At 30.7% G+C, this 12,995-nt stretch overlaps 1 protein-coding gene across 1 annotated transcript; it reads right to left on the bottom strand.

The window, feature by feature from the left end:
• Positions 1-5,672: 5,672 nt before the first annotated feature.
• On the bottom strand, positions 5,673-12,117 carry LOC114382430 (lysine--tRNA ligase, cytoplasmic-like). The gene is made up of 17 exons (XM_028341835.1): positions 11,961-12,117; positions 11,798-11,873; positions 11,570-11,647; positions 11,308-11,473; positions 11,132-11,225; positions 10,286-10,371; positions 9,671-9,789; positions 9,533-9,592; positions 8,310-8,435; positions 7,945-8,227; positions 7,740-7,839; positions 7,495-7,651; positions 6,857-7,000; positions 6,712-6,780; positions 6,466-6,609; positions 6,242-6,342; positions 5,673-5,915 (listed from the first exon to the last, which is right to left on the bottom strand). Exons 1-16 carry the CDS (start codon positions 12,017-12,019, stop codon positions 6,304-6,306), a joined length of 1,800 nt encoding a protein of 599 aa, XP_028197636.1. The 5' UTR covers positions 12,020-12,117; the 3' UTR covers positions 5,673-5,915; positions 6,242-6,303.
• Between the last annotated feature and the right edge of the window lie 878 nt (positions 12,118-12,995).

Here is a 12,995-nt window from a genome sequence, read left to right on the forward strand (position 1 = left end):
ATCTATTTTTAAAGATTTATACATAAGAAAATAATTTTGAGAAACTAGTATATACATTGATAGTGTAAGGTTTTTACACTCTTAACCAATAAGAAATCATGCATGTATAGAAAGTTGATTTTTAAAATATTACTTTAAAAGTCTCATATCTAAACTGATTTTTAAATGATTGAATGCATAAAACAATTTACACTAATAATATACATGAAATTAATCTTTATTATTTTTTAAAAAAATTAAAATTACTCAGACAGTATATATTATGGTACTATACATTCAACTTACATTTAAGGGTTTGTTTAGTAGGTAGGAAATGGTGGAAAACTAGTGGAGAAGGAGGAGAAATAGGTGAGAAATGAAAAAAGTGGAGCTTGGTTGTGTGAAAATAGGTGAGAAGAGAAATAAAAATAAGTATGATACACACCTTTTTATTTCCTTACTTAGCGGAAATTGTATAGTAATTACCTATTTGTTACTGATAATTGATTATCATTGATTGTTAGTGCAATTTTACACCGAGAACGTAATTGTTTTACAATTCATAATCAATTATCTTATAATTGATTATGAATTCCTCACAATCAGTTATTTAACATAAAAATTGATTTTTAATTTTTTTTTCTTTTTTCCTCTTTTTTGTTTCTCTTAAACCAAACACTCATTTTTTCTCTCTTTATTTTTATCAACATTATTTTTCACTTATTTTCTTTCTTTCTATCAATCACACATTAGGCTTGTTAGTCATGTGTCATGCACCTATTTTCATATTTATAGAATAGATATGAATGTATATGCAACTAATAGAAAATTTATATATATATATATATATATATATATATATATATATATATATATAATATGGTATATATTTATTTTAAAAGCACATATACTATCCACTTTAGAAAATATGTTAATTATTTATGAATGAAATCTAATTCAGTTGATTAAAAATAATATGTGTTTTTTCTCCTAGTTTTCAATTAATATAGATAAAAAAAACGTTAATTATTATTTGGTAAAAAAAGTGTTTTCAGTAGCTCCTGACTACTTTAATTGATTAGGCTACAATTTTTTTTGATAAACCTGTGGTATCTTTCATTGGTTAAGATTGAATAATTTCATTCACATACTCAATAGTTTTAATTAAACATTCTATATTTTTTTAAATTATGACTCATCTATCATAAATTATATTATATAATTCAAAAAATGAAATTATCACTCTCTTCACTATTTTAATTAAATATTCTATTTTTTCTTTGGGAAGTACATTCATTTTGCATGCAATCCCAGCAATTGGCAAAACATATTTTATTTCAATCATCTCAAATTACTTGTTTAATTATTTTATTGTATCTATATGCTCAATATTATTAGTCGTATTTTTTAAATTTATGCCACTGTTTTATTTATACCCTTTAAATCAATTTTAATATATTTTTTTTAAAATATAACTAATGGATAAAAATAACCTTATATTATAATTTAAATTTTTTTATTGTAAATTAAAATATAATTTAATATATTTATTTATTATATAAAAAATTATTTATCCTCAGCAGCACAGGCTAAAAAAAACTAGTTTAATCCGAAGTGCAAATACAGTTGATATATATATATATATATATATATATATATATATATTATCTTGATCTCTGTACTGCCAGTAGGAGAGGAGGAAGAGAATAGAAAGAGAATAAAACTTGAATCTCAATCTTTAATTTTAGTTTAAAGCCAATATTGCAAAAATTAATTTCGTTTTAGAACTAGTGTAATTTTCTTCAACTTTAACACTTTTTTAATCAATTAAACTAACTGAGACAGGCAATTTTAAAGTAACATAACATGGGAAAGTGTGGATCCATGCAATTTTAGCATTAAGCTTCCACTCATGAATCTCTCACAACTACACCCCAAGTACAGAATCAGAATCAAATTGGTTGAGTTTCTTCGTTCCTATTAGAAGGTTCACAGAACGAAATTTTCAAGTTTCATGCAAGGCACGAGATAAGTATTATTGATAAACAAGCCAAAGTGAAAGGCTAGCTAGCTAGCATTATTTATGTATGATCGAATGGCATTTAATACAAAGTTAGGTGATCAGAAAGCAAGAAAAACTATATATTTTCATAGTATCTACATTAAATCTTTTCATAGGTTCTGACATATGACAAGGGGACCATGCATGGCCAACACTTTTTCTTCTTTCTCTGATCTCTCTCATCTCATGCTCTCTGTTTAGGGCAGACAGACAGGAAACTAGGCAGAAAATTGGGACTACAATCGCATCAAACAACTTTAGCAACTGAAGTAGACCTTCCTGAGAGGTAGCATTACTATACTTGTGCTTGCATTAGTCATTAGTGTAGTAGTGGCTACAACTTTTGGAACCCTATTTGGTGTTTTGGCCATAACTCTACTCCACTTTTTTTATTTATTAATTAATACTATAACCCTAGCAAAGTGCAAAACGTGCGCAAGCAAGTGTACCTTGTGTGAACAATAATATATGAATTGCAAAATCAACAATACCAACATGGTATAACATATTTGGTAAAAATAACTTTATTCCTTCAGTATTTGGTGAAAGTTGAATTTTTGACTCGAACATATGAAAAAATATTAATTTTTTAAATAAATTTTAATATTTTGGAAATTAATCTTTAATTTTCGAGTGAGGAATGCCATGGTTTAGAAGAAATAAAAAATCAACAATTATATATATAGTAAGTGTATTCGTACGGTTCCACATACATAGGTAAAGCCATTGCAGAATGCAGTGCAGCAGATACCCCATTCTCTTACCACCTATAATAATGGCATTAATTATCTCTTTGATTTGCACTTGTAGTTCTAGTTCTAGGGGCTTGATTCTCTGCACCAGTGGCCACGTATGTTTATTTATTGATTTCCTTTCTAATCATCTTTCCCTTTTGTCTGTTCCCACCGTTCTGTCTGCACCAAAAATGAGATGAAAATCAGTAAGTAATCTCTTGCTGGACCACTCTGATAAAGTCATGCTGTGATGACCACCCTCTGATGAGAGCTGTGTTAAAAGCTCTCTGTAGGTTTCTTACTGCTGGGATAACCATGTCCATGATTATGATTTTAGTTTGAGTATCAGACAAATACAAATTGGCTGTGTGTAAATGATTGGAGACAAAATTTAAAGTTGCCAACTCAGTCTATTGTTTACCCAGATGTGAATGAAAAGAGTAATGTAATGGAGTTAACCCAACAGGTTACAACACTAGAAAGCATAAGTAATTCTATTCTATTAAAGGGCTAATCAATTTTATTTTATTTAAAAAAAAAAAACATTACTACCAAGTACTTATCACTTTTTTAGGAGATAAAAAACAGTTATTTAGTAACAGTATAATCTAATCATAAATCACAATATCATAAATTTATTAATTTTTATAAAATTATCTTAAAAGTTATATTAATTATGACTCACGATGAATGGATCGATAATAATATAAAACTATTTTGTATTGTTAGTATATCACTATTAAACTCTTTTAAAAAAGGTTTGAGTCTATTAATATTTTGTAAATTTAGAGTACATATATATATAAGGTTTAAAAAAGGATTGAGTCTATTAATATTTTGTAAATTTAAAGTACATATATATAAGGGATAAAATTCTAATGATGAATAATACAAGAACTAGCAAGTTACTTATTTATTTACTCTTTAAATTAATCACATTCACATACTATTTTAATGTTGGTATTCTCTGTTTATTTTTCATTGTATAACATTGTAGTTTCAGTATAAGGAATTATGTTTCTTCATTATTTCCCTTACTGGATCAACTTGAATCCTCTCTAGCTACTATCCTGCTAAATTAGTTCTTGCAACAGTGGTTAAAAAAGATTGAATGTGATCAAAGGCTGAAATTTCTGCTGGACAGAGAAAGCGAGAGGATCTAGGTTCGTCACCATGGTAGAAGATGCAGATGGTGATCCCATAAAATTACTCTAAGAAGCATAAGATGGTGATGATATATAGAAAAGTATGAGAGAAATAAATTAAGAGTATAATTTGATTTAATTTTGACATTTTTTTATTCATACGAATAGAGGGCAGTATTAAGAAATTTACAATAATTTACGCACTGAGTAATATCCCTTGATTTAATTTTGACATTTTGGTGATGAGAAAAACAAAAATTACAAGATAAACGTGACAAAATCAACTTTTCTTAAATTATGATTATTTGATTCTTTTGTAAGTTCTTAAACTCACTATACGAAAATCAAATATTGATTCAAAGGTGATGGTTTAAACATATTTATTTATCCAATAAAAGTGACTTCAATGCTTTTGTCTATCATCATCTTAAATTGACTTTAAAAACTCTAGATACTAACAATTAATATTTACTCTCAATTTTTTTATATATACCAAGCTACTGACAAGTTAGGACAAAACATACTTTGTTAGAGACAGTATTTATATGGTATTTTGCTTAAAATGAAGCAAGGACACTAGAAGTCTAGAAACTAAATCTATTACCTTCGGATTAACATATACGCAAACCAATTATAAAAATGTACAACACATATACTTGATTATTATTTTTAGTTTTTTTTTTAAATGAGCTGAAATTTCACATGAAAATGATATCAATAAATGTAATTAGATTGTCATACTTCGATAACGATGGCCTTTGTAAAGAGGAGGCGCAAAGGTACATTTGGTTTTGCAGGTTGCTAATTTAAGTTCTCAAAATCTCTCCTCCGTGAATTAAAACAATACATCTCTTTGATCATGAATAAAAATTAAAAATCCAAAATTCATTCTTCCCAAGAAAATTGGGTGCCCATGCACATACACTCAATTGAAACCAACATAAATGCATAAGCTTTACCCGAAAATATTGTTGCCTAAGAACTGATATATCCAACATTTGTAGCCCTCCCTAACGAGGATCGATTTTTTTACTTCCTTAAGAACTAATATGGTCAACGTCTAAGTTCTCAGACAAATTTGGGGGTAATCACTATACAATGACTATCAATAAAAATAAAGAAAAAAGGGTTCAAGCCATTAATTGAATTCAAAATAACTTGTTCACACTTCACAGCCTTTGTTGCTGCTAGACAGATTGATTGGCTTAATAAGGTTTTGACAAGCAAATTAGCCCACAAATGCCCTTAATTACATACGAAAGCTTAAAACATAGTTACACTTGCAGCATGTTTGGATCTGCCTCAGCTTGCTTTTAAAAGCACGTCTTTTTTCACTTTAGCCCAGCCAAATACGTGAGCTCTTGCTAGACGGACGCACACCAAACATATATTTAATTTAGAGCTTACACAAGCTAACCCGCATAACCCATCAGAACCAAAACAAAAAGGGTCAATCAGATTGACCTCGAAATTTTATATATCAACACACTAACCCACGTATATATTTTATTACATGTATTTTCGTAGTTATTTAAGGAACACCATTTTAACTTGCTATATGCTTTCTTTTAGCTTCATGAATTATCCTCATTTTCAAATAAAAAGTGCATTCGGATTGGCCTACCAACCCGCAGATTAAAGCCAACCTAACAAAATATAAGCTCATTTAGAATGTGGACTCTAGCGAGCTACCTCACACTCTTATCTATGGATCGAGAGAATAATTTCGAGCTTCAGCAATAAGGACGTTAGTTGGTGAGAAATCTAGCCATTCTATTGTCTCAAATCTCAAATATGTAATAAAAAAAGCTGGTATATGACAACACGTTCAATCCAATCACAAATAAAATCTAGAATAATGTCTCTCCAAACCGCCCTTAAGTAATAGATCAACAGATGTGGATGATGCATGACCAGTCCATGGCAAGTCTCCTAATCAAGTACATAAATCAAAACTGAGATCCCATGTTTAATCATCTGGCATTTCTCATGTTCCTGAAACCATTAAAAAGAAAAAAGGAACTTAAACTCCACAAAAAGATAGATTTTAAGTCATAAACAAGATTATCAAAATCAAACACTAATCAATACCAACAGGAAGCATTGACATTATACAAGTAGATATGAATTAACACCTGAACTCTGGATAATCAAGTAATAACATAATTTTTCTAGACTCGTTTTCATTAAAAATAAAAATGAACAGAGCCAAATAATCATTTATCAATTGTGGTTGAGCAGCTTACAGAAATACCAAAACCTACTTGCAGAGTGTTAGAGTTATGTGGAATATACATTTGACGGTTTGAGGCAGAGCATACCTGTGTAAGTGTGTCTGATGATTTTACTGCTATGAGATTTAAACATAGCTTTGACTGAAGGCTCAGTCTTGAGGTTTCATGGCAGGGAAGAGAAGAACCTCCTGTCACCAAAAGGACAAAAGATAGTAAGAAATTGTGAAAACAAAGTAAGCATGTCACCAAAATGACAAAAGAGTAAGAAATCATGAAAACAAAGTAAGCATGCAGATAGAGAGAGCAAAAACCTTGATATTCTGTGAATCTGTCAGTAACATGGTCAACCGATCAATACCCAAACCCCAACCACCAGTAGGTGGCAAACCATACTCCAGAGCCGTACAAAATGTTTCATCGAAGGCCATTGCTTCATCATCACCTGATTGTCGATCCTGACATGTAAAACAAATAACAAACAGCTACTAATATTTTCTATATAAAAAGCCCAACAATTAGAGCATAGTACATATTACCATTGTATCAATTTTCATTACCTTGAGTTGTTCTGCAAATCTTTGTCGTTGTACTACAGGGTCATTCAATTCAGTATATGCATTGCAAAGCTGAAAAGTAACAGCGATCAGAAGCATGTTTCCATTTTATTTTAAATAGTAAATCACCTAAATTTCATGATCTTACTTCATGTTTATTAACAAACAATTCAAAACGTTCAGTCAGGCCAGGTTTTGATCTGTGCCACTTTGCTAAAGGACTCATGATCTCAGGGTGGTTTATTATGAATGTAGGATTTACACATGTCTCTTCCAAAAAGTGACCAACAAGCTGCAATATGAAAACAATATAATTATATTTCCTGCAGACACTTCATAATAAAAATACATTAACGATGCATTATTAGAATTGTGCAAAATTAAAACTGAAATTATATCTATAATTTGCAAAATTAAAACTGAAATTACAACTCACTAAATAGAAAGTTGGAGCTCTTAATTGGAAATTACAGTTATATTACTACAATGGCTCACTGTTGTTTTACAAAGTCTAGAATGTCTGTAGACTATAGTTCTATCCCCTCCCAACCATTCATGTATATTTCATTTTCCCAACCATAACACACAAAACTAATGCTTTTAAGTCCATCAGAACTCCTTGTCCTGGTCTTAAATCAGACCAGCAACAACAAAACAAGTGTGACAGAAAAACAAGGCCATCAAAATTTTTGATACATTCTGACAAGGAAAAGGAATGTAAATAATCTTTTAGATAAAAGCAAAATTTAAAAACAAAGTAGATAATAATTAAAAAAAGGGGATTACTTTATCCAACAAACGAGCAGTTGTCTCAGGGGGAGGACATTTGATCTCATACTTCAAGCACACGTCCTTCAAATATTGATTAGCTTCCTCACTCGACAAGTCTTTGGGAATACTTAGGCCTGCCATCTTCTCTAATTCATCAATCATGTCAATCCTTCTGTAACAATTAAAAATCCAAATCTATCATTCAAAAATAGAATAGAATTATAATGAACATTAGTGACCAGATAATGTACACTACACACCTAAAAGGAGGAGTAAAGTCAATTTCAATAGGTTCCTTGTCAATCCCATCAGCATGATACTTGATTTTATAGCTCCCTTTGGTAAGTTCCTTAACCATACCTGTTTTATGGTTTTCACATCATGAGATTAAGAAACTGATTTGATGATGATGATGAAAGAGAATCAATATTAACATTAAAATTAAAATACCCATTAAATTCTTACCACTCAACATTTGCTCTGTTATATCCATTAAGTCGTTGTAGTCCTTATAAGCCATATAGAACTCACAGGTAGTAAACTCAGGATTATGGGTCAAATCTATGCCCTCATTCCTAAATTGTTTACCAATTTCATAAACACGATCCAGTCCACCAACAACCAACTCCTTAAGATAAAGTTCTGGAGCAATCCTCATGAATAACCTCATGTTAAGATCATTGTGATGTGTTACAAATGGACGGGCTGCAGCTCCACCAGCAATCATGTTCATCATTGGTGTTTCAACCTGAAAGTGATGCAAAAAGTAGATGAATGGAAGAACATAAACCACAGGATCCAGCATCAGAATACTCGGACATAGAACAGACCTCCAAGAAATCAAGGTCATCAAGGAACCTCCTAATATAAGAAATGATTTTAGACCGGGTCTTGAATATTTCTCGAACCTCTGGATTAAGCATCAAATCCAAATGGCGTAACCGATACCTAGTTTCCTTAAGAAAAACAATTAATTGAATAAAACATATTATTGTCAGTACATGAATATTGAGAGACAGATTAACCAAACATGTTTATTATACCAAGCAAAAAATATAGCTGATAATCTAATACAAGTTTCAAAATTACAATTTACGATGTCCTTGTACAATCTTGGACCAGGATCCTCTAAAGTGAGAGGAAATCTTAATCATTGAATAGATGAATGGTTCAGATTATTACACCATTATTATTTTTATTAAAATTTCAAAAACTGAACGAGAAAAAAAATAAAAAAATCTCCCTGTCAACTGTCAAGTATAAGGAACCTCATTGTAGACCCTCTTAGGTTAGAATCATTTATTTGATGCAATGTGGGATGCTGTAAAGTTCATGTACAAAGAATCCATTCACATTTGCCTGTTTTTGGATGCTACATTGCCCTCAGTCACATTCACAAGGCTGTCAGACCAAATGAGATAAATCTCCTACAAAGATCCCATCACCAATCCAGTCATAAATATCAAAAGATGAATTTGTGAGTCAATTTTTCAGGAGACTGGGGACATAGGTCATTAACTTTTTTTAGTTTATAAGATTTTCAATAAAAAAAAATAATAGTGTGATAATCAGAGCCATTCATATATTTAATGGCTGGATTATAACAATGCATTTTGTGTCATGGGTGCCTTTGCAAGTTGCAACCAAGTTAGTTCATAAAGAAAATCACAAAAAAGGAGGAAAGGGATAAAACAAATAGATATAAAAAAAAAACCATTTAAGAATCAAAGAAATATAGAATATACTTAACAGCAACAACAATACATTTCAAAAAGAAAAGACACAAACATGCACACTGCACACAGGATAAGTGAATAATAATGACAAGCATCCACCTATCACATTTCATTTCCTACCCTTAACCCTAACCACCAAGGGGAAAGGTAAATTGCATTCCTATATTTTCTCAAATATAAAAGTGCATCCACCCCATTACCACTGTCCCAAGACTGGTTCCAACAACATGAGAGTGCATACAAATCATTAAAAAACATTAAAAACAATGAATGTGTCTATAACAATACACGCTTCATGCCAATAATACGGTTAATACCTGATCTTTCAAAATATATGTTTCAGGATTCCTGGTACTTCCTGGTACCCATGGATTTCTCTGCAAATCATTAAAGTAACATCATTGCCTATGATCACCAAAAAAGAAAAGAAAAGAAAAGAAAAGTATCCTATTGACCTTCAAATTTGCATTATCAGCAGCAGCAGCAGACTTTTGCCTTGGCATCATATGCAAACAATGAGACAGCAACACAAAAGTCTTGGGGAAAATACTAAGTTCACCCTTCTTACTTTTGCCTGGATAATTAAACAAGAGAGAACTGAAAAAGTTGATGATTATAGAGTGAATAAACTTGTAATTCAGAATATAACACTGCAGAATGCATCCTAACTATGGAGAATCAGAATAGAAAAATGTATGCATGATTAGCAGGATTTAGCCCTTTGCAATGAATAAAAAGCACAAGTGTACAGCAAATATGGTCCTAACGTCTAAATTTTGGCAATTAGCTAATATTTACAGAGTGATTATTGGGCTTAAAATGGTTTCCAATTGCTTACAATGAGACACAACTTTCCTGGTTGAGGCAGAAATCATTTAATAATATTGAAATAATCATAGCAGAATTTATATCTTTACACTTTCCTATTCACCTAGACTTGATTCATTTTAAAAAAATCCTTATTCTGCTAATTGCATGTATTATTGTCAAGGTCATAGAATTGGACACAGACCTTATATGCGTGAAAGACAGTTAAAAAAAGATAACCAAAAGTTTATAGCATCACAAACCTGGAAACCCAGTGATACCAACTATGTCCCCACGCTTCACATTAGAATGGAATTTGGAAAATTCAGCCTCATCCAAGTCCGATTTACTGCATTGCTAAGATATCAGTTATTTCATCTATCCAACTAAAATCAAATAGGGTAAAAGAAAAGAAAAGAAAATATAGGTTCAACAATAAGAAAAAAACACCGTTCAGAAAGAATTACAAATACAAAAAAACTATCTTCATAAATTGAAAATACAATCAGCTACATCTAAGTCAAACACCAAGGTAACAAGGTATGCCACAGAACTTGACATTATAACAAGGGGTACCGTAGAATATGGCATTACAGAGTAACCTCTTAAAGTTACATTTTCCATATTTGAATTATTACCACTAAATATTTACCTTTTATAATGCACTGTAGCACCTAACCGAAGTAGTATAAAGAACATAATGCAAAATCACCTAGCGGGATAAGGCTTTGTTGTTGTTGTTGTATGCAAAATCACCTAGTGGGATAAGGCTTTGTTGTTGTTGTTGTATGCAAAATCAATATATCAAAAGACTTCATTACATATTAGCCTACAGTATTTGTGTAACAAAATTATAATAAAAGACCCAAAAGGTTAATGCAGATTATTCTAGAGTGTAAAAAATCGAATTGACTTCCATGAGACACTATTTCAGATTATTCCTCTAATTTAACTATTCCACAAAAATGTTCAGCCATGGCTAATACTAATAGGCTTTTTCACCTGGTTCGAAAACATCCCTATAAATAATTTATCTATATTATTTTGATTCATAATGTTGCACCACCATCATCCCTACATGCACAAAGTTAAACAACAATTTTGGGTACCTCGCGTCGGCCATAAGCTGGACCTTGAAACCGCCACCGTGCAGGTCATAGAAGACAAGCTTAGAACCAGAGGTACGTTTGTGCATGATTCTGCCTGAAACGCATAAAGATTATTAGAATCAGCATACAGCAACAGAAGCAACAACCAAACTATCAATGCAGAAACTGCCAAGTACCAGCCAAAGACACAGAGACATCCTCGAGGTGCTGCCCGTTGCTTAAACCTCCATATTCCTTGATGTATTGATCAAGAGACATAGTGACGGAGAATTTGTGAGGATAAGGGTTATTCCCTTCTGCCTTTTGAACTGCAAGATACTTTAGCCTATTCTCAAGGTATTGCTGCAATGAAATCACCCCAAAAATTACAAAAAAATATATAAATAAAAATTGTAATTAATCAAATATTCCACTGAAATGACAAAAGTGGAGCTTTACAGTAGGGTCCATATCATCTTCATCAGCAGGTGCAGATTTGTTATCCTTATCCTTCTGCATTTCAAGCTTTTCAGCTGCCTAGAGAAAAAAAATATAAAATGAATTACATTATAAATAAAACTCCATTTTTTATAAGAAATTGAAATCCTAATGCAATGAATAATAAAAGAAAAAAAAACAAAGAAAAAACGCTGCATTATCGTTGGGGAAGATGGAAATGTGATTTACCTTTTTGGCCTTCTCCTCCTCCTTGCGCTTGCGATCTTCTTCTCTCTGTTTGTTCTTGAGTTCCCGCTTCAGCGCACTGCGCAAACAAAAAACAAATCAATTATTTGAGGTAAGGCTATTGCGAATTGAAATTTTCATTGAGAAAAGGGTTTCGAGCACTGACTTTTTGCTTATGGTTTCACCGGTGCCGGTAGACGGCGGCGCTTCCGAAGGAACTTCCATTGTTGGAGAAAGACGGAACGAGAGTGTGAGAACAACTAGGGTTTTGCTGAGTCACTCTAATCGCCGACGTGTGTTAGTTGTAACTTGTAAGGAGGTGGAGTTACTAGTACTCTTCGTGTTAAAATTATTAATTTTTTATTTTATTTTTAATTCGTTTAATTATTTATCTATTTAAAAAAGTAAAATATGATTCTTCTTATTATTATTATTTAAACCGGCATAATTAGGAGTAGTTGGGACAACCCACCTATAAGTGGCAGCAGGTTTTCGGATGAGTTTAAAAATCTCAAGTCCAGTCAAAAGATACTCCTTTTCAATTATATGAGAAAAAAATAGGTTAAATTAGTTTTATAATTTCACGATTCTTATATTCTTAATCTTTATGGTTTAAAAATATTTTTTTAATTCTATTGTTTATATCTTAATTTTTTTTATTCTTTATAATTTAAAAATATTATTTTTAGTCCTTATATGTTGTATTTTAATTTTTTTTTAATCTTTATAGTTTGAAATTGATTTTTATAGTCCCTATAATTTAAATTTTAATTACATTTTAGTTCTTACTAAAAAGATATATAAAAATAATTAGTTACAAATTAGTTATAGATTATCAACTATTTTTTTATTATAAATTATCTTGCGATAAATTAATTACGAATTACTTGCTAATATTTTTGTAATTAATTATAATTGATAATATTATTCATATTTTTTTGTAAAGACTAAAAAGAAATTAAAATATAAAGTGTAGGGACTAAAAAGACCACTTTTAAACTATAGGAACTAAAAGGGAATTAAAATATAAATTATAAGAACTAAAAAAACCACTTTCAAAACGATATGAAACAAAAGAGAATTAAAATGTAAAATATAGGAATTAAAAAAATAGCAGGACTAAAAACATAAGAATACTGAAACTATAAGGGTCAAATGAATAATTTAACAAAAAAAAAAATTAAGATGATTGCATTATGAA

Source organism: Glycine soja, chromosome 13 (genome assembly GCF_004193775.1).
Source record: "Glycine soja cultivar W05 chromosome 13, ASM419377v2, whole genome shotgun sequence".
NCBI classification, from domain to species: domain Eukaryota; kingdom Viridiplantae; phylum Streptophyta; class Magnoliopsida; order Fabales; family Fabaceae; genus Glycine; species Glycine soja.

Coding starts and splice junctions, on each gene's coding strand:
- LOC114382430 (XM_028341835.1), bottom strand. CDS start 12,019: ATGGAAGTTCCTTCGGAAGCGCCGCCGTCTACCGGCACCGGTGAAACC. Junction 11,474..11,569: donor AAGATGATATGGACCCTACT/GTAAAGCTCCAC, acceptor ATTTCATTGCAG/CAATACCTTGAGAATAGGCT. Junction 10,372..11,131: donor CAGCTTATGGCCGACGCGAG/GTACCCAAAATT, acceptor TTAGCAATGCAG/TAAATCGGACTTGGATGAGG.